The sequence below is a fragment of the Primulina tabacum genome, chromosome 2, assembly GCF_025594145.1.
Source record: "Primulina tabacum isolate GXHZ01 chromosome 2, ASM2559414v2, whole genome shotgun sequence".
Taxonomy (NCBI): domain Eukaryota; kingdom Viridiplantae; phylum Streptophyta; class Magnoliopsida; order Lamiales; family Gesneriaceae; genus Primulina; species Primulina tabacum.
In genome coordinates this window covers 4976074-4999725 of record NC_134551.1, presented here as the reverse complement: position 1 = coordinate 4999725, position 23652 = coordinate 4976074, and the positions used below count along the sequence as shown (strand labels likewise).

At 31.3% G+C, this 23652-nt stretch overlaps 1 protein-coding gene across 1 annotated transcript; it reads right to left on the bottom strand.

Moving 5' to 3' along the window:
* Nucleotides 1-17251: 17251 nt before the first annotated feature.
* On the bottom strand, nucleotides 17252-20769 carry LOC142527106 (IQ domain-containing protein IQM3-like). Its single transcript, XM_075631824.1, has 9 exons — nucleotides 20429-20769; nucleotides 20106-20220; nucleotides 19937-20002; nucleotides 19731-19819; nucleotides 19251-19338; nucleotides 18877-19023; nucleotides 18677-18769; nucleotides 18217-18318; nucleotides 17252-17912 (listed from the first exon to the last, which is right to left on the bottom strand). The coding sequence occupies exons 1-9, from the start codon at nucleotides 20710-20712 to the stop codon at nucleotides 17433-17435; spliced, it is 1464 nt and encodes a 487-aa protein (XP_075487939.1). The 5' UTR covers nucleotides 20713-20769; the 3' UTR covers nucleotides 17252-17432.
* Between the last annotated feature and the right edge of the window lie 2883 nt (nucleotides 20770-23652).

The following is a 23652-nucleotide window of genomic DNA, read 5'->3' as shown; positions in this document are numbered from 1 at the left end:
CCTTGAATAGGCCTAGTTTGGTACGGTATACTGATTTTTCCAAATAATATTGTATATCATATCGAAAAATGAATACCGATATCGTACTGAAATTTCGATATGACATAAATTCCATACTATTCTTACCAAAAAAAACTTCGGTATACCAAAATTTCGGTACGGTATCGATATATATCACCATGTATACCGAAAATTTTAAAAATAAAATTGTGTTATTCTCGTAACAAAAAAGCTAAAAAAAACCCAACACAAAAAATAAGAATTGAAATAGTAAGTGAGCCCAACAACATTATGTTATAATTTTAAAATATATAAAAAAATCGATATTTCGAATACCAAAATTTTTTAAATTTCATATCGATCCCGAAACCGAAACCAGTACCGAAATATTCTTTATACCGTTAAATTTGATATTTTTATTATTTTACGGTATGATAATACGGTATACCGGAACAATAGGTATTTTTTTCCAACTTCTAGCCTCGAGAGACTGATTTTCTTTACAATATTTATAAATACATTTTGAGTATATTCCGAGTATCTATTAGCTAGCAACCACGGGTGTAAGAGCTACCGTGGATCTGATAGGGGCAGCAGCCTAATGGGCAGCATAGGCCTACGCAAAATCCCCAACTTTTTAACCTATGTTATATTATAATGATGTTTCTTTTTTAAATCAATGTCGGTAAGCCATTAATTTTCTTAATTTTCCTAGAAAAACAAACTCTAACTTTGCGAAAATGACAATATAAATTAATTTTGACTGAGAAATCTGGATTAAACATGCTGACATTCGAATCAAGTCCTTTTCTTTTTGCTACATATTGCATGCCATGCGAAAGCGCCTAGAAGAGATGAAGACTTATTATCGCCTATTGATCCAATAGACCAGGATAGTAAATCGTGGTTCGACCTCATTTTGATCGGTACCGCCCTCGAGACGTCGGTGATCGGCAGCAAACAATTAGCTAAAAGTGTGCTTCTCGTGGAAGTAAAACAACTTTCCCAATAAAATGGTGGAGGTATATTGTTCACCACCTCTAAATTTATCTCGAAAAGATCGTCTTCATCTACTTTTTCTTCGTCTTGCTCTACATTATATGCATGGTTTTTTCGGGGGAGTTCCATTTTTTTGGCTTTTGATTTAGCAAATAAAGCCATGTATGAATGAAAAAGAAGCTTTGCTATTGAGATTAATGGAAGTTATTTGTTTAAATTTGTTGTTTTCAAAGTATATGTAGTGTGAGTTTGTGGGGTTGGTTGAAGGTGGAGATTGTGTTAGGAATTTAATTCTTCAACAATCTATCTAATTGGATATTAGAACTTTGGATTTTTTAATGTTACTTCGAGATTTGGCAGCTCACCAAAAGTAAACTACTGATGGGAAGTCGACATCTAACTCGAAGCTCAGAATTTAAATTTTTTTTAATGGGAATATATTGCTTAAAGTTCTCTAGTAAATTCTGTGATACCCTAATCACACGTATTAAAAATTAAAGATTTAAAATGATTTTATAATTGGCTTACAATAGACTTCTATAATAAATGGGTTTAATCATTTTTGTAAAGTAAAGACGAATACGAAGTAGTTGCTATAGGGGCTCATTGTGCAGTCACGCAGGCGCGGGCCGGGCTCGGGACGTGACAAATTCTACACTTGATATATACTCTAAAACATGAAAAAGACGTGAAAAAATTACATTTTTTAAATTTTGAAAAATCATTGAAATTTTCTGTTAGCGAAAGATTAATCAACAAAACTATATATAAATATATATATATATATATATATACATGCATGTACATTACGGGTAGTACTAATTATGTTCGTTAAACAAACGACAGGCATTAATTATGGATCAATGTATTAAGGTTTGTTCATGAAATTTTGAAAGTAGATGCTAAGTTGGTATACGATATTTTTCCGGGAAACATTGCTCTTTGGGTGGTTGAGTGCAAAACAAGATAAACACACATACACAAACACACACGTATAAGAACTTTGTGATAAGGTTTCACATCTCTTTCCGTAAAATGAGATAACTCGATCTATATTTAAAATGAAAAGTAGTAATTTTAGCATAAAATATAATACTTTATGATTAATGAGGTCGGGTTGGAGATCTATCTTAAAAAATTGATCTGTTAGATGATCTCAAGGGAGTTTTTGTGATATATATACACATTAAATTTGAATATCAATTATAATTTTATATTTGAAATAAATTCTGTATAATATAGTGTTGTGTAAACTAGGTAGTTTTCACGTGAAGCCAAAATGGGAGTAAAACAACGGTAACAAAAAATTTCATAAAGGCCCAATCTTAATGTAGTGGGCTGGAGGGTTGTAAACTTGTGATAGGTTCCGAACTTTAGGCTTTAATGAATAGTATAATAAAATCTATTAAAGGAAGAAAAAAGGATTTAAATTTTAAATATTAATATGTGCAATATTTGTTTCTCCTGGATTAATGCATATAAATAATAATAATATATAATAAATCCAACACAAAATAAAAAATCAAATAAATATCAGCACACGTGGATTTGAAGTTTATATACGAAGAGAACATCCGAAAAATCAACTATTTTTAATAATTAAATCTTTAAGTTTTTTTTTAAGCTTAAACTGGGACTAAAAAATTTTATTTTAATAGAATTAGCAACTTTTTAAGTTTTAGTTTGTTTGATTGTTAATGTTGGAATTTGAACCTAACTCAATCCCAAAAGATAGTTCAAAGAAGGAGGATTGTACAATACCATATATACAACTCACGTGTATTTTATGGGACAACCAACATACCTCCCTCACGTCCAGGAATGAACATTTGGAGCGTGAAGTTTATAAATGACTCAATTATGGGCAAAACGGGTAAACAGACCATGGACAGTCCAACACATAACGGTGAAACCTAAGCTATGATATCATGTTAAGATTGAAACTTGGACCTAACTCAACCCCAAAAGCTAGCTCAAGGGAATAGAATTGTACAAGACCATATATATATATAACTCACATGTAATTTATCCAATCGATGTGAGACATTTTATTTAAAGTTTATGTCTAAGATGATATTATAAATGTAGGATTTTCGTCAACCATTGGAGGGATTCGGGAAGGACCTGCTGTATATTGTTTCATGTTAAATTTTTTTAGAATATTCCTCATAAAGACATGATATTCATGTTATTGTATACATAATTTGTTTTTCATACATTGCTATGTTAAGACAGCATTAAATGTTTGGCCTTATTTTTTGTTTCAAATTTATGTAGTACTAAATTTGAAATTTAACTTAGTACAAAACCATTTGAAAGTAAATATAAACTTTTCGAAACTTAAATAGTTGATAAAATTTAAAATCTAGATTTATACTAAATTTCAAATAAATCAAGAAAATACATGTCGGGGCAGTTGGTTTAAATTATTTGATTTATTTATTTCAATATTTTTAGCAAATTTTGGATCTGATTTCACTAGTTTTCTGTCTTTCTTACAATTATTATGTTTTCCAAATGCATGAATCGATGGAGTGGGAATGTTGACTATGGAGAGTCTGCAAAAACAAAGAGAAAACATAACATGAATAAATGACGGCAGTGTCCCGTATTGTTCAAAAAACATATGATGATTGCCAAAACATTAATTGATGAAAATTAAATAATAATTTAAAACTCCCCATGCATCATGATTCATTCCGTGTCGAAGGAACTCATATTTCCAATCTGTATTCATTGCAAATCATATATTTTCAGAAGATTTCGTCAATGCCTCAGATTTTCCTAGAAATTGCAATCATATATTACGCTGTAAAATTTAATAACACTGCCATTATTTTTTATTAAAAATGGAAAAAATTTAATTCAGGTATAAAAGATTTTAGGTTAATTTAATTTGTAGGTTTTTCTGCCTTTTCGTAGACTGATGGAGATAAATAATAATAAAAAAAGCAAAAAAATTACAAGCGTAATCTAAATAACTCTCGCTATACATCTTTAAATGTAATAAAATAATTACTCTTTGCATTTACAAAGTAAATTTTGAAGCCATCAGTTTTTGTCAATGTTATCCTAGGCTGCACTGTCTTTTCCTTTTTCCACAACAATAAAATAAATTATGACCTAAGGGTTCAAGAGTACACCGTGAATATTCATTACGCTACATGTGAGAACCTGCAATTACAGCAGTAGCAGCAGCTAGCAAAATTCCAGCAGCAACTCATATTTCAGAAGATGATATTTTCCAGCTGACCAAAATCCAGCAGACGGAACCCAGCAGCAGAAGAGAGTGCATATTTCGAAACTGTAAAATCCAGTAGCGAGGCAACCAGATTCCAGAAGACTGCAACCGAAATCCTTCAAGCAAAATACTGTAAGTGGGCTTATGTATAAATATCTTGAAACTCGTTTGATGATTTCTGTTTTAAATCACAGTATATTCTTGATTTCTGATATCTGATTTTGAAGCACTGAAACCTAGTGAACTAATGGTAGAAATATATATTCTGAACATTACTGATTACTGATTACTGGCCTCACCCCTTAGAGGAGAGAACATATAGGGGATTGATATCAGTTTAGCCATGAAATTCACGAACGTGCTCTGTGCTTACTTGTTAAATTCTGATTACTGAATACCGAATACTGATTTCCGATTACTGATTTCCGAATACTGATTTCTGTTCTGAAATAAAGAGTTTCTGTATATTATTATATTACTGTTTCTGTTGAAAACGATTTCGAAATTGGGAGTTATTCCCGCCCCTGCTTACTGAGTGACAACCATATCACTCACCCACCAAACTCATCTCAGATAAGAACGAGGAAGAAAAGTTAGAAGAGAAAGAGCATATTCAATTCTGGGGCTGATAAAGAAGATCGTTGTTTATCAGCTTTGATTTATATTTTATATTCCGCTGCATATGTTCAGACATTGTATTTCTGGTTTTACATTTCCGCTGTAAAACATTAACAGTTGAGTTGTATCAGACATTGAATATTCGTATTATGAATAAAAAGACTGGTTTCTGAATTTCGTACCTCTGAGACTTGTTGTTTTCGAATGTAAATTTGAAAGCAACGCCGGTGTCAACCAATCCCGTCCCGGGACGTGACACTATAAATTTTTGCGAACGAGGGATTTAAATTGGAGAGGAAATGATGCGTGAGATACTATTTGATTACTAAAGATTTGATGATGATGCTCAATCAAGCATAGGCAATAATAATATATATAGGCCATTGTTGGTTTCGAAGAAGCCTACTTGAATAAGAATTTTGACCAAATATTTTTGGAAATTTTTCTCTTTCTTTTTTTTTTAAACAAAAAAAAACTTTACGGGCAATATAATTTTTCGAATTTTAAAATTTAAAAATCATGTTTTGGTTCGGATCTCATGTCATAATTACATCCACGTGAAAATAGAAAAAATTTATTGTCAAAGAAAATAAACAATAAAATTATTATTATTATTATTTTTAGTTTGAGAGATAACATATTATTAAATAAAAATTAATTGAAATCAAACAAAGCGACACACGTCTTCTCTTGTAATAAATAAATTTCATTTAATAGAATCATCAGAGAATCCAATAAAAATAAACAAGGTGGTCTATTTTGCCTTGAAATTAATTAATTAATTAATTATCCACTGCAGTCAATCATGGGCCTAGTTTCCAATTTGACTTATCGAGCTGGTTGCTCATATACAGCGTGCGTGCCCCTGCCCCCTCCAACTTTAGAAATCTTATATATATATATATATATATATATTCTGTGTGTGTGTATATATATGTATATGTATATGTATGTTATTATAAATTGATCTCAAAATCTCGATTTAAATTTGAGATTTTTTGCTATTAAATGAGAACGGCAAGTACTTATGGACATAATTAAATCTGGTCTTGTTTTAATACAATGTAGTTCTTAAAATTTTAAATAATTTTATGTTCTATTTATATAGATTGAATAAATACTTCGACATGAATGCATGTAATTACATATTATTACTTTATATACTTCAAATAGGAGTTCCGAATTGGGCGAGAAAGGGATACAGTGAGAAAATAGTTTAATAAATTTTGAAGTAATAATTTATATATTTTATTAAAAGAAAAATGTATTTTTGCCACGAAATTCCAAGTAGATGTGTGATAATCATGGTACAGATAAGCAGTTCAGTTTGTTGGTCAACCTGAATGACGTGATCCATGTCATGTCCGTTAGATTATATGTATAACGTTAAGTTTTAAAACTTGACATGAACTCTAACATTGACTTCTTGCTTTAATTCTGAAGACATCTCGTTTGATTAGATCCTCCGGTACAGAATCTCTTCGACAAGCCATTTTTGTATCCTTTTATTATTATTATTATTATTATTATTATTATTATTATTATTGTCTTGTAAGATGATCTCACAAATTTATTTCAGTGAGATTAATGGTGGAACCAGAAATATTGAGCTATTTGAACCAAAATTTTAAATTCTGTAATCTTTTATTGTTTCAGATTGAGCTACTCGAACTAATCAATTAATCCAAAAATTTCTAAAATTAATACACATAAATATTGAGTGAGACAAGTCAACTCAATCTTTATCTAGAGTTAAATTAATATTTTTAGTGTAAAGATGATTTTTATGAGTCCAATCAGATAAGTAATTTATTTAACAAAATTCATCTATAAAACAATATTGTATTTCAAAAAAGTGGGGTATCGACACAAGTATGAGAGATAGGAGCGGGCCTTCAATAGTAAAACCCAAACTAGAATGGCCTCGTTAAATTTGAAATCAAAATTGTTTTTTATTTGTCTCTCTTTAATTTGAAGATCGCGAACCAATGAGTTTACGATTTCGTTTCTTCATCTCAGATGTAGAAAATTAGAACTGAAATCGAAATAAAAACCATTGAATCATAATTATAAAGGAGATCAAATTTTATCAAAATTTATAATCGATGATAGAATAATCCTAATTTCATATTTTGATTGTATTTGATCATAACATAAATTCTCTTAAAATAATTTAAAAAATATTTCAAGCAATCATACAGATTATAAGGTATTGAACGCATACATGAGACAAAAATCGTATATTTACTTAATTCTCCCAAAAAATCGTATTATTTAATTTATTTGATTGACATTAGTTAGTATGATGATATAAACTTTGCTAGAGTTTTGTGATTTCTAGAGCACCGAATTTTTTTTAAAAAAAATTCAATTAGAATAAATTATATTTCGTAATTAAATTTAAAAAATAAAACCAAAACTATAAACTAGAGCAAACCAAATTTAGTTTGGGTTTTCACCGATTCCTTCCGACAATAGGAATGGTCGGGTTTTATCAGATGGAGTGTTTCGTTTTAATTTAAATTTCATATGCAAAGTCTCTTTAAATATTATGGTCTGTAGCTTATGTACCGTAAATTCAGAGCCGTTGATTTTTTCCATCAAAGATTGGTAAGCATGCATGCTTTCTTATTTGTATTTGGGGAGGGGGAAGTTTCCGGGACACTGTCAAATTCGAGAATAACATGCCCCCATATGTCAAATGGCCGTGGCGGCCGCAATATAATGGAGATTAAAAAAATTATATTTAATAACGAGAACGATTACATCGAGTTTAATTTACCCGTATATATGCAACTGATGTGTAATTTCATAGTGAAACAGAAGGAAGACAGAGTGAGACATGAATAATAAACATTAATATATATTTCTTGGCCCAGAATTAATCAGCAGACTAATACAGGTTCACAATTCCCCCCACGCAAAAAAATAAAAAAGGAGTTTAACAAAAAACCTTAAAGATAGGAAACTACGTATATTTCATCCTATGTAACAGATTCTAGGACCAGACACTTCTAACACTGGTTTCCTCCGACTATTTCTTTTATCTTCTAATGACTGTGGGGTCTACGGCACGTCCGAATCTTATTTTTTGGATGACTTGCCGGACTTGGTGGCGGATAGGTTGAGATCAGGGATTGAACTGCTGGAGGTGGTGGCGGCGGCGGCGGCGAGCTTCTTCTTGAGCTCAATAAGAAGGGCTTTGTTCTCCTGGTTTAGCAGCTCAGCCGTTTTCCTCAGCTTCTCGTTCTCCTGCATGATGTAGCAGTTCTCCAGGTACAGCTTCGAGTTGAACTTCTCCATTTCTGCCAACAAGAAACAAGATAACTCAGCGTGGTATTAACGTTTAAACAAACAGATTCAATGGACTTCTTTTGGCTGCTGGCTCACATTGTACTGGCCCAAAACAGCTTATTTTTTCCTGAAAGTCCCATTAAATTAATGTCCCGTGAAACATGAGAGAAAGAGGAAACAGTTGAGAATTTGATTAATCGAAATAGAACAAGAAGAAATCAATATTCCCCAACTTTACAAATAGATTGCAGAAATTTAAAAGGGGTATTGTCTAGCCTGGTTGGTGAAAGAAAGATGGGAGACAGAGAGAAAGTGGTGGAGGCCTATACATGTTCAGTTGAGTATACTAAAAAGATCACCTTTTCAAAATTAGCACAAGGAGAAGAGTACTTTCTTCTTGAATTGACAGCAACCAAGAGTTGGAAGTAGTTCTGTTTGGTTGAGTGAATAGCCAAGTGAGAGCGCACTTGTGTATATATAGAGCAAAAAGGTGGGGCCAGAAAATCTTAACATGCACAAGGAAGTAGGGTAGGGGGTTTGGTGGTGTCACGAGGAACCCTGTAATTAAGGTGTGAAAAAGGATCATTTGGCTTACCCAATAGTCTGATTTACTCCCACAATTCCATCATTTTGATAATCTCAATGGCTCAAATTCGGTGAAACTTAAATATTCATGCAAGTTTCACTAGATCGGGCCTGAGGGTGAGTTATTTTGTATGAGGATTTTTATATTTTTTTCGAGTTTTTCGGGGTTGCTGAATATAATTTATACATAATGATCGTAATTATATTTAATATATATATATTTAAAATTGGTAGGCCGGGGAATGGGGTGGGGTAGGTTCAGAGGCGGAGTTACAGTCTTTTGTACCCGGGCTTTGGACTGAGTTGTCTATTTTTTTTCTAACTTTCTTTAATATTTTAAATTGATCTACCCGATCTAATATCAAATTTATCCAAAAATTTTTAAAAAAATTTACATATTAGCCCGGGTAGATCAATTTAAAATATTAAAAGAAGTTATAGTTTAAAATTCTAGCTCAAGTAGTGTCAGATTCCTGGCTCCACCACTGGATAGGTTGGCCCCTTCTTTACTCTGGTTTGTGCCACAATAATCATGCATGTGTAGAAGTGAACGGAGGATTTAATGTGCGCCCCTCCATTTTGCTATGAGTATTATGATGAGGTATTTTAGGGGATGGCGTCATGTGAATGATGATTTTTTTGCATGGTTGGTATGGGCTTTTTCGTCATTTCATTGAGTGGGACAAGGGTGTTTTGGAGATTTCAGAAGGGCCCCCCCAAAGAGAAAGGTGGTGTAAGGCTAGGCCGCTGGAAGATCTGCAATGATGGGTTTGGATTGGTCCGGACCGAATTGAGCAGCAATCATCTCAGCACCCCCCACACACCTCATCCATTCTATTTTGTTTGGTTTGGGTCATTTGTTTATTTATTATATTTATATTATATATATTTTCATTATAATTTGTATATATTAAATAGATGCCATTATTTTTCAAATTATTAATGAAAATTATAATTTTGCCCAGTTAGCTTTAAAAATCATTTTTTATGTTACAAAATCTTGATTCTACAGTAAATTATTATATGATTTACAACAAAATTATATTTGTAAATTATTCCACACAATATACCACTTTAGTTAGCTACCGTAAGTTGATATATTGTGCGGCTTATGTGCCTTGCCGGGGAGTTTGTTTCTTAGGAAATACATATTTATAGAAATTCAAAATCATATATGGCTATGTTTGGTAGCCATGATAAGGAAATGATTATTTAATAATCATTCTCTTATCTCGCGTTTGATTCATTTTTTATTAATATACAGGCACTTGATTATGATTGAAAGCCCACGCTATTCATGTTATTTGTGTGATTAAATATCCCTCCTTAAAGGGTATGATAATTAATATTTTTTGAAGAGTGATCATGATAAGATTGTATATTGACCATAATACCCTTGAATTATTTTCTTCAATATAATATGAAAATTAAAATTAGTGAAAATTTAATAATTAATATAATATTTAAATTTTGATTATATTTTTTTATAAATTAATTTCATATATTTTTATTAATTTCAACCATTTTAAAAAAATAATAATTTGTAATGCAAATCTATCTTAAATTAAATTTTTATAAATTTGTAATCTTGTTAATTAATTTTTTTATGAAAATAAATATTTTTTCAATTCTAATTTATTTTTTTAATGATTTAAATTAATTTTAATAAATGTAAATTATAATTATAAATATTCAATTATCTATCAAATTATTTTAAGAATATTATAATTATATTTTAAGAAAAACAATAATATTGTAATTATTACTAAAACTTTATTTAACACTAACATTCAAAATATTATTGCTATTTTAATTATTAAAATAAATGCATATTTACAAATTTATTTCTAATAAATATATTTAAATTAATTTTAATAAATGTAAATTATAATTATAAATATTTAATTATCTATCTAATTATTTTAAAAATATATATTTAATTAATATTTGGGGCATTTTGGTCATTACAATAAAATTTACAAAATTAATCCATCATTTTAAAATCATACCAAACAACATGTTATTTATCCCACCATACTATTAATCCATATATCTCGTTTTTTAATCACTCTAATTATTAATCATTTACTTATCCTATAACACGTATCAAACGAAGACTATATGTATTTTATTCATCAAATTACATTATTTCTAGTGTACTTCATGTGGTTCGTCATTTATTTACATTGTACTAAAAATTTCAAATTTGGAATGTTATTACGTTTGAAATTGTTTAGGAAAGTTCTTTTTGATACAATTTAAAAGGTTTATGGATGATGGTGATTAAACCCTCTATATGAGTAAGAGGTTATTTGATTCGGATGAAAATGTAAATCGAAATATGTGTATGAGTAGACAAGAGAGATGACATCAAATATCGATCTCAGAGCATACTCCACAATATTTCAGTCAGAAATAAATTTCACACGTGAATCGATCTCATGAAATCGGGAAATATTAATCTGCGTCACTTTAAATCTTACCAGCTCGCATAAGCAGAGCTCTTGTTGATACGTTAAAAACTAATGACCATATGTCCTAACAAAAACTTGGTCTTTTGGTTTTAATTTAATTTATGATAATTATAATATAAAAAAAATTCTATAATTATGCATATTACCTTTATTTTTGCAAACTAAAGGAACGGCCAATAGTTAACAGATAAACTGTAACGTCTCAGATTCGATGACTGTCTTCATTGTACTGAGATGAATCTTTACAGCGTGTTTATGTCATCACTCACACGTACCTTAGAGTTCTTATGTTATGAGCTACCGAAAAAAGATTCAACTTCTTGATATGAGTATTACATATCAAATATTTTAAGCCCTCCTCAACTGCACAGTCCTATACCTGAACAGTTTCGGAATACCTCTCCTTCCGATGTAAGATCGGTTCATTCATGTTCTCTCTGTCTAGAAGCTTGCCAGGAGCCACTCATTGTCCGTGCAACCTCATGGCACCGAAGATCACCCCTCGCCCTCTGCAACCCCGGCCTCACAAAACCTTCATGTTCGAATGAAAAAATATGTAATTTTTTTAAACTTTGAAAATAAAAAATTTACATTAAACCATCTCAGAATTTTAATCGTCTTTTTGTTTTGGTTGCAAGGAACAAGTTTGAAACAAATAGTGTTTACAGGGTTTAATATATGTAGGAAGAGGCAAACCCACTCGAGGGCGTATTTATTGATCAACTTAATCTCAAAAAACTTTAAAAGTTTAAATAATAGATTTTTAAAATTATAAAATTCAAATCGTGGTTTTTAATTTACCATGTTTAAGCCTCTGTAAAAAATTAAATGCAATGAATTTCTTTTTTTATTTTATATTCAAACTACGATGTAATAAATGCTATTATTACTTTTGGCCCGGACCAATTTAAAAGGTTGCTTGCAGTTATGTTGCAATTTCCAATTTAATTATCCTCTGACAAGAAAATTATGTTGTTCCCAATCAAAAATAGAACAAAAGCGTGTTACAAGGAAGGGTTATTATTAGATGGGATTCTTTAATTAAATTAGGTCTGAAGATCCAAATGATGGCAAATTAAAAGCGTGTTTGATGATGGTCTAGAACGTCTTTATTAAATTATATTTTTTTCACGCTTTTTTCGCAGCCATTTGAAGTGAGCAAAAGCTGGTAGCTTTCCTTTGATGATTCTTGAAAGTGGTTTTGTTTTGGGGGCAAAAGATTTTTGGATGTCTAAAGTCATAAAAACCATTCATTCATCCCAATTGAGTGCTCATCATGTTTCCTACAATATCTACATGTATTCTCATTATGTTGCCCATATTCATAAATAAATAAAATAAAGAATTAATACATCTTCTTTTTTTTTTATCACTACTTAATCTAAAACTCAAAAGAGTATTCTGGTTTATTTTCGTTGGAAATCTTTCGACGTTCAAGTCATCGACAAAGATATAAATCTTTAGTAGAATAATTTACTTATTCTAAAAATTAAAAAATAAAAAAAAACTTGAATACTTTTTTATTCAATTAGAATAGCATTCCTATATAGCAAAAATTTATTTGAGAAGGTCTCACGTATCGTATTTTGTGAGACATATCTCTTATTTGAGTCATTCATGAAAAAGTATTACTTTTTATTGTGAATATCGGTAGAGTTAACATGTCTCACAGATAAAAACTCGTGAGATCGTCTCACAAAAATAATACTCTTTCTATATATCCAATATTCATGTCCAATTGAGTTTGTTCAAGCTAATAATGACACATATACATGGTTCAGGGATGATTGCAATAACAATAATTCAACTTTTAATTCAATTCGATCCCATTGGGCATTATGGATACATGTGATGACATCTTTTCATGCAAATTTAACTTTATTATTATTATTTAAAAAAAAATTAACAGCGACCTCATAATGGAGAATGGCCTTTTACTTTCTGAGATAAATATAATCATTTCACATAATAATTATACCAAATTCCTGCAACCCCTAATGATGGAATTACATTATGGTTGTGATCTGCATTTCAACCCTACACGTGACCTCTATATCGTCCATCTTCCTCTCTTTTATTAAAGTTAATTTATTGATTATAAATTATGGTTTTAATTTTATGAGATTTATGAACTAAAATAAATGATTATTTATATATTTATATACTAATATAATATGAGGCTAGAACTTATCTGGCACACGTGGGATATGATATTTACAAATTTAAAAATATAAAAAATAATAGAACGATTATATATGGTCCTTTTAAAACTCACAATTTATCATATGCGATATTCCATTTGAATACGTTAATACTGGATGAATATATTAACGTCAAAAACAACTATAATATATATTATTTAAACCAGAGTTTTATGAAGAAAAAAATTATATCGTCGATTTGGATTAGTTTTGGTATAATTTTATTTATCATATAAACTAATCTCAACAATTATCAAGTCCTTTCGTTAACTTCATTTTATTTCAATTTATAAATGAGATTTTAATTGTTATGTAAAGAACCCACAATTTATTAGTTATTTAATAATTAACGATTAATTTTGTGGTAAGCCGAGTAGCCAACTTGGACAAATACTTATAAAACGTTTTTATAAAAGTGTTTTTTTATAGAATGTTCTGAAAGTTATTTTAAGAATAAATATGTGTTCGAACAACTATTTTATAAAAATTCTAAAAACTTAAAAAAATAAACTCTCAACTATATTTTAAAAATTTTACTTGGAGTATTATATTTTTAAAAATATTTTTATAAAACTTTTATTCAAACATGTACTTTTAAAATTTTTTCACTTATAAAATACTAAAAACTTTTTTAAAATAATTGTCAAATTTTTTAAGATTTTGGGTTAAATTGATTTGGGCCGAATGCACAGTGAACTCTAGTAAACAGTTTATATCGGATAATGGGCTCTAGTTGGGCTTATTAAACTGTTTTGTTACTTGATTAGGTAAGCTCCGTTACTTTATTTGAAATTAATTTGAGGTTAATTTTCTTAATAAGAAGTATTAAATTAGCTTTAATTTAAACGGGAAAAATTTGTAAAATAAATTCGATCGATTATTTAGTTAAAAAAATGACATCCTCAAATACACACGATGATATTATTTTCTTAATTATATAGTTGACCGAGATTAAAAAACAAAATATCACTCGCTGAATACTGGGAAGAAGAGCAGAGAATACGGAAGGTCGGCGAAAGGAGAGCGCAGGAAGTTATTGTTTTTCACTTGTTCCTATATATCAATTACAAATAACAAATAAAATGATTAGATTATATGATTTCTTATTGACATCGATTTATACTTAACATTACCGAATTTGAACAATTGTATGCCGAGAAACATATTTTTATTTATTTTTAAAGCACCCGTGCATGTTATTTGACGAATCTGTTTTAACGAAATTAGATTGTTTATCAGCATTGGAAGGAATTTATTTTGAAAAACTAAAATTTGTTAACGAGGTTTATACCCTTTCCGAAAACCAGAGTTATATATGTTCTTTACTGTTCAGAATAGTTGAAGTCTCTAATTGTTATTGATCCTACAGCAGACTGCAGACTTTCTAGGCAACCTCTCAACTACTGGTTAATTTAGTTCTACCGGTGGTTGAGAAATTTAGCCCCTCAGTATTTTAATTATTTACTTGATAATTGTTGTAATTAAATAGTGCATTATTATCATGACCCCCAACCGAGGCGATCGGATCGACACTGGCATTGCTATTTCATATACATTCGAAAACAATAAGTTTCAGAAGTTACAGATTCCAGAACTCGAAAACTAATATTTAATTCATAATACTGAAATTATATTGTATTTACGAATTCAAACTAATAACATAAGTCTAACACAGTGGAATAATATAATAAAAACTAAACAATAAGAATAATCGAATTTTTTTCAACAGCCCCAAAACTGGTTCAGCTCCTCCTTTTCTTTCATTTCTTCCTTCTTCTCTTTGAGAGGTTTGAGTAGGTGAGTTATATGATTGTCAATCAATAAAAGAAAGAAATCCTCTCAACTTTTAAAATTGTTTTTGACATAAATATATATAAATAAATCAGAACATAAATTACATATTTTTCAGAATCAATCTCTTATATTTTACGCTTCTAAAATCCAAAAAAATCTCATAATTATTGGGTTTCCAGTAATAATCACTGTTGACTAGGCTAAATTTTTTGCCCTCTCAAATATATTTTACCTCTATTCTGCTGAAATTTTATAGTATGATAGTTACGCTTACATAAAAAAGGATCTTTTTTTAAAGTACTATCAATTTCTATTAGTATTTTGGAAAAATAATATTGTTAACGAATATATATATATATATATTTGATATAAATAAATTAAATTAAAATATAGTGTTACTAGATTCTTAAGCTCATTAATTATTATTATTTATTGCGTGGACCCTTCGGTTAGAATACGTCAAAATCTAGAATTTCTTATATAATATTTAAAATGAAATAAATTTCTATATAAGTCAATTAAAGTCGTTGCGTATCAATGAAATAAATTTCCACAACCCTTGATGTATTTATTGAAAGGAATATTATATTCTTATTTAATCCATACTTCATTTAAATGAGATATTACGATTCTGTATTTTTAGACTAATATAAAGTGATTATATGATAAGATATATTCCATGTATTTGAATTGAAGACTTATCTCTAAGATTTGATATCTTAGCCTAACATAGAGATCATTTCCTAATAAACTGTTTATTTTCTTTGTTTATATGATCTTGAGCATCAATAGAAAGAGATTGAAAAAAATGAAAAGAGATATATAAAAAGGGAATAAGGAGATGAGAAGTGTTGAAATGATTACAACTGAGAAAAAGAGCATTGCTGCAGGACCTTTCTCGAAGTTGAAGATTTCGGCGTAAAGTCGTTCGTGTGATTGACCCACGTCACAACCATGTTGCTGATCGGTGTTTTCAACACTCAAGAACAACACTGACGCAGAGTGTTGATCGAAGAGTGGTTTCGATTAGTTTCAAGCAATACGTTTTTACTTTATGCATCTGGTTTTTATGTGATTAGTTTCGATGCATCTTTAGTTCCTTGGAGTGTCAATGAATCTGGTTTTGTTATTCTCACTAGGATTGTTTTGGTGTAAACGTTTTTACATAGTTTTTCTAAGTGAATTTTTGTCAGAGTCATCGCACAAGTGTTCGTACTTGTGCATGATTGAAAGTTTTGTCTCTGTTTATTTATTGCAATTATACATGTTTAAGTAACAAATAGTTTTCGCTGCAGTGTTGTGTACTGGTGTTGACAACACCTTAGCATAACACCAAAATTCTGATATATAAATTACTGAATATTGTCTGTAAGTTTATTAGCAACAACACTTTCATTTATAATGGTTAATATTTAAATATAATTAAGGAAATACTTTTTTTGTATTAACAGATAAAATAACAGCTGAAATTACTAGATTTATATCTTAAATTTACCAAACTTTTAATTCGTATATACTTAACTTGTATGTAGATATATATTAATCGATAAAACTATTCGTATCAGGAAAACTTATATAATAATCGTCAAATAAATTCACAAACAATTAATTATATTTTACTAGTTAAACAAACTCATAAAATAATTATTAAACAATTTTGTAGCTATCGGTCTCCTGTAACTTTAACCATAAACATAATTGGAAATATAGCCAATAAAATAGTTTTTTCCTAAAAAAAAAAAACTTTTGAATAATAATTAACATAATTGCCAAAAATTTATAACTAGTCTCACATCAAAATAAAAATTAACTCGAGTTCGATACTCAAATATAACAATCTTCTCTCCAAACTCAAAAATATACTCCATTTGTTGTTATTTTCATCAAATCTATGTGTCCTATTATTAATTCAGTGGCCACAAGGCTTGAAACCGAACCCTCCCAAGAGTCCCAGTCGTGGACCCGATGTAATTAAGGGGACAGGAGACTAGAAATTAAATATTATTTATTTATTTATTTATTTTTCAATCTCCTCTCTGATAATCTAGAAGTTGAAGACATCAAAGATGCGAGGTATTTAAAAATACATCGCCCTTAAACGTACAAGTGCTGCAACAACTGCCCATTTCAGTAACACTAAGATATTGAAGTCAATATCAACGGAGGGCAGATTTTAGATAAACACTGCACACTGTTACAGAACGTTGCGATACTACGGGTCCAAATTCAAGAGCAGGCCGTGTCGTTACGTGCAGAAGTTGAAAGCAGAGCACCAATCCTTCTCGGGGTCGGTAATGAAGAGCCAGGTCGTGGAGACAGGTTAGTAAGTTCTAACGCCTGTAACCTCAACTCCACGGGATAATCAGCAACACAACCAATTCGGGGGCCGGCTCCACTAGACCATTTGATCGATAGCTGATGGCCCAATTGATACGACTTTGCAGCTCTTTTGGAGTTGATCCTTTCAAGAATTGCAGTCTTTGGAACGTCGGCTTTGGGACTCCGGAGACCACCAGAGAGGGTCCTCTTGTACTCGGTTCTAACTTCAAGATGAGAAGGTTTGGCCGTTTCAGGAGACAGGTGGTTCTCTTCAATAGGAATATCAGATGGAACTGATTCTGATGGTAGAGAAACTTCAGATGCTGTCCAATCTTTTGCCATTTTACCGTTATCAACATAGTCATAGTCTTCATTTGCCTTCCGTATCTGATAAAAAAAGGACATGGGACAAACATATGAGGCAAAAAACTAAAAGCCGAATTACACGTGGAATGATTATTATTCAGAAAGGTATACCCAAAGTGAGAGACTACATGGGAATGGGAAGCCTCCCTGGTGAAACGGGGGTAAATCGTATTTAGTTACATCAACATAACTATGCGAAAACTGAAGCAATTTATGGATGCATCTGGCCTCCAATATATAAGAAGAACAAGCAGTTTTTTGTTCGAACAATGTAGTCATTGATTGCTTAAGTGAATAGTAAGTCGGGGCAAATGTAGTGATATACCTCAACTTCTTCCAGATTGACTCCATTTTCCTCGAGATAGGATAAAAAGCAACCAAGGCTCTCATCAGTTGGTTTATAGTGTCCACTGTAAGGTGAGATACACTGAAGAGCATGAAGCGTGATTGGGTTAGGTCAAAATCATTGAATAATCTTAAGTGGAACAAAAAATTTAGAAAGGTACAGCTTGTCCTCGCACTTGAAATTACTTAGATTCACATTTTACTGAGTGTAATTAGTCAGAATGATGTATATAATTAAGAAATAGCAGAAGATTGTCTTCAAGTGTTTAGGTTGCAGGTGACTTCCCTGACAGCATCCTAAACTTAGGAGGAATTGAGTATAAACTTTGAGCAGTATGTTTGCACTGAGTTTACATAGTGATAAATCAGCTAACAAAAACGAAGGGAGAGATGAATCAAACGAATTTATCAGCAGCACAGCGTCTAGAACTGTCAAGTACCTTAAGTACTCCATCCTCAGCCACGAGCCTTCCAGCAGCTAGAGTAGCACCTCCAGCAAGAAAGCTGGAATGATGGAACTGTCCTTTCTTTTTCTGGAGGTAAGTCAAATAAGAGAATGAAACATAACTTACAAGAAATGGAGGATCAGAAAAAAAAACCCCATCAAATATGTGATTCTACTTTGATAACCTGGCATTACCTCTCCAGCGTAGAGTCTCTTGGTGGTGCTCATGACAAAGATCCATTTTGACCCAGGTGATCCTCCGTTTGTATCAAGAGGTTTCTCGCTGAGTTTTTGCAATAATTTCCCTTCAACAACTACATATTCATAGTGTTCTCTCTCTTGCTGGCCAAAGCAAACATACAAGGGGTTAATGGTACTACCTCTTGGAAGGAATGACTCAGATTTGCAAATTAAGTCAAGACAGCATTTACTAAAATTGCATAGCTAAATTGTGATCACAGTTGTATTTTAACTGTATTATGATTTTTTGAGCTTCTGCAAAATGGGGAAAAAAATTCTTAAGAGAACAATTTTCTCAATACAAACAAATCAAAATTTTGGTCACGTACTGGTCCAAGATATTTGATGCATTGCTGGCGAAGCTTTGATCTAGGACACTCTTTAAGATCCACCTCTTTGCCATCTCCAAGATCCAACCTGCATAAAGAAAGAGAGCTGAGATCTCAAACTGCCTTTAAATTAGACACCCACTAATCAAATACAAATTATGCATCTGAGTTTCATATGCCTAGCTTTAAAGTATCAAACCCACAGAAGATCAGAAATCCATGAATCTTCTCGACCTATACATTCATTTAATCAAGTGAAACTTTTCCAAATCATTAACCATTGCATGTTGATATTTAAATCGTAATCTGGCCTCCTTGTCTTCTAATTTACAACACAGACTTTGTTTTCTTCACTTTTTTTATGTACCACACAAAGCGCCATCAAGTTTGACCACCTTTAAGGGGAGCACTACGATAGTGGGGCAATAGCAGGCCACTGATTCAAGCATAAAAAAAATGTATTTCAGATTTTTTTCTCACCAGTAGAAGAAGGGCTGACCAGCATTGCTTTGACACCACTCGTCATAGTAAATGTGTAGGCTGTGACCATATCGATGCCTAGGATCAATCTACACAGAAATAGAACAAAATCAAAAGGTAAACCATTACTATAAAACGTTCAAGCAAAAATCTGAAGTACTAGGAATAAAATATCCCGAAAGAGTGGAAAAAGGCAAAGCACTCACAGCTTCTATCCAGTGCTGAAAGGCCAACTTTTGTGCCTTATCATCTTTGGACAAACCTTTGCCTACCTGTCCCCATATTTTTAATAAACAAAATCACACAACAGAGCATAATCAACGCTGTCTCTTTCTTTTACAAAATAAAAAACTGGAGAAGTAATCGCGTTCAAACCCTTGAAGCATTTAAAGTGACACGATTCCATCGTAACGCGGCAGTCTCCGGCTTCAGGAAGTTGAAAAACGAGATTGTACTGTGATTTAATCGAGCGAAATCGATCGCCTGCCACCTTCAGATTCATCATGTAACGGAAGTTCCATTAGCTAAAATGTTACCACCGACAGCGTATGCGTAAATAATAATAATAATAATAATAAATCACACATCACGTGTCTGCGTGTATGTGTAGACAAAAAAACATTCATAGCACTGGCGAAATGAATTCATCGTCGATCACCAAATTCGGAAGGAAAAAAACACCAAAAAGGCAAGCTCACCACAGCTCCTCTGCAACTACAGCGGAATCAGCCAACATGCGCCGAGTACGATAGCTCCGGTAGACCTTCTGAAGTTTCATAGCCGCTGTCTGGGAACATCTCGCCGGAGCATCCTTCCCTTTCCATTCGACACCGTTCTCCGTCATCTGGTCAGCCAACTCCTGCAGCCCCGGAACCTCCTCCAAGGAACCGGAAATCTCAGAGATCCGAAATTCGGGATGGTCTCTGAAGGAGAAGACGGGAATATTATCGAAAGTGTAGAGCGCGTGAGGCTGGACCTCCATTGAAAGAGTTGGCGGAGGAGCTTGAGAGAGAGAGAGAGAGAGAGAGGCGGGAGAGCTCGAAAATAGTGGATTTTTCCCGGTGATCAATAATGCCTGTCCTTTATAAAGTTGCTCATGAGCGTACACAACACGCGCTAGGGCCTGATGCTTGAAACCTCACTCGCGCTTCTAGTGGTACTGGTACTGGTACAGTTCATCCAATCGCTTTCTCTTATTATTGATTATTATATTAATTTGTGAAGGATTATTCTATGAGTCAGTGCCCAATATTTTTTTTAAGAAAACATAAATTATATTGAACTTTTGGATCCGGTACATGACTATGAAAATATCAGTGGATTCATACTCGAAATCATCCACTTAAAAAGTTTACGACATACCCATCTAATTTTCATTCAAAATAAATAAAAAAAAAGTCTGAACAATAAAAATGAAATTCTCGCGATCCATCTTTACCATAGTTACAGTAATTGAGGTCGAGTTGGATTATCGAACTACAAGTGATTTGTTGTTGATCCGATGAGTCTAATATTGAAGATTTGAGAAAATGGTAAAAATCATCAAGTGAGAGCGATCCCATTCGCTATTTTATCCTTATGTGATTCGCGAAAAACATGATCGAGATAGCGAGTTGATGAATCCAACTTGTTATACTAAAGGGAGTGGCATATGTTTCTTGTGCGTAAATATTACGTGCAAAATTAAAGTTTTGTTATGATACGCTGTGAGTTGAATGTTGACTCAAAAAGGTTGGGAAAGTGTGAACCATTCCGCATTTGTACATATCTCACGTGGTTGAAAAATGGATTTGTGCGTTGGTGTGTCTCGGTTAATGCATATTATTATATAAATTTTGCTAAATATAATCCCTTATAACATAAAAGGTGTACTTTAAAGTTTAAAGCTTAAGTCGATAATTGGTTGTGATTTTCATAATCAGAGACGTAGTCAGAAAATATTTTCATCCTAGGCTGAATGAATCGATAAACAACATTAAATGATATAAATCAAATACTTAAAAATTCCTTGACGTGAAATTTCCAACCAGTAGGAGACTAGCAGTTCTCATCCTCTTGTTTCTATTTCGGGGGGACGGCTATAAAAGAAAACCCTCAAGAAATGGGCTAAATATTGGATTAAAAATTAAAAATACAATTTAAAAAAAAATCAATCCATATTTTTAATTAGACAAAAAAAAATAGACTGGGCTGGAGCCCACCCCAGTCGTTGGGATGGCTCCATCCCTGTTCATAGTGTAGCCCAGAGCAAGAGGAAGTCATTGACTTTATTAGTCATGGTATAATCATTACTTAAATGCAAGAAAGTGACTGATGTATTATTATGATTAATCAACATTTAAAGGCTCTATTAATTAATTTAGTCTTGAAACAACAGTTTGTTTATGTGAAGCAAATTTTCATGAGATGTTGTTTTAAGAATCTACATTTATTAATATTTATGATTGATTTTTGTTAAAATTCGTGTGTATTTATAAATTTTAATTATTATATATATTTTTTTAAAATAATGTCGGATAGCATCACATTAGCGTCGTGAGAAATAACTATTGAGGTCTTTGATTCGATGGACTTAATTTTATTATGTAATTATCAAATATTAAGTGTTCTACAAAAGGTTGGCTTTATTATTTTTTTGTTTATGGTATTTTAAAACATATTTTTGAAAGTATAATAGTCATAGACATAAAAAATCATTTATCTTGATTTTAATTATAGAGAATCCTTTTTATTTTATAATCATGTCAAGGATATATAAGATTATTAAATTTTTTTATAGCGTTTGAAGTAGACTTGACCAAGGGCAGGTCCCGTGGTCAATGAGCTGGCTAACCGGATCAACAAGTTTGAGTTGGCACGGCGACCTGAATCGTCATAATATGATACGTTGTTTATGGTTTACGGATAGAAAACTCGTTGATACAACATGTCGTATTATTTAATTATTTTTTTAAAAATAAAATAGAGTGAACTTTGGTTTCGTGATTTGGACCGTAACCGGACCGGTTAAAGGTTGGGATTTTTCCGACCCGGCCGGTCTGTGGCCATGCAAAGTTTAAAGTAGATTAAAATTTTAAAATAAATTATATTTTTATATAATATAATAATACTCTGTTTGAAGTGGTATAAAAACAATAATTTTATATGTGAACGTGACATATGATGAGATTTAATCTTTCAAAATAAATTTAAATAAGATGAAAATTGTTTATTCTTATTTTTAAAAATGAACACGTTTTTCGAGTGTTAGAAAGATTAGCCCATCAATCTTGACTTTTTTGGAATGTCTTTTATTACAGATATTTTAGAGCAAGATTAGATTTAGATAGAAAATCTTTGACCCAAACAAATATAGATCTTGGTTGCTTTTATTTTATTAAAATAAAAATTAAATGCCATTTGAAAAAAAAAAAATTAAAACTCATCATGAATTATTATCTTTTTTTCCGAACATAGTTTTCTCAAAAAAAAAAAAAAAGATTATTTTTATTTTATACATTAATTGGAGGAGAAATCGATTCCTCGCTTTTCTATTTTTAACAGAGGTTATGGTTATGCCATGAAATGATTAGGTTCTTAATTTAGTTAAAAATCTCATTATCCAGAATTTTGTTGCCTGAAATCTTTTTAGCCACTCAAGTATTTATCAACTATTTATAGCAGCTAAGAGAAAACAACTATCACAACCCAGACCCATTTTCCACCTCAATCATAATAGAAAAAATTTTTGTGAGACGATCTCACAAATCTTTATATGTGAAACGGATTAACCCTACCGATATTCACAATAAAAAGTAATACTCTTAACATAACAATTAATATTTTTTCATTGATTACCCAAATAAGATATTCGTCTCACAAAATACGATCCGTGAGATCGTCTCAAACAAGTTTTTGTTATCATAACATACGACAACACCCA

Excerpts from the sequence above, each read along its gene's own strand:
- LOC142527106 (XM_075631824.1), bottom strand. The coding sequence starts at position 20,712 with ATGGAGGTCCAGCCTCACGCGCTCTACACTTTCGATAATATTCCCGTC. Across the intron at positions 19,339-19,730 it reads GGTCAGCCCTTCTTCTACTG|GTTGGATCTTGGAGATGGCA; the intron begins GTGAGAAAAAAA and ends TTCTTTATGCAG. Across the intron at positions 18,770-18,876 it reads AGAGACTCTACGCTGGAGAG|AAAAAGAAAGGACAGTTCCA; the intron begins GTAATGCCAGGT and ends ACTTACCTCCAG.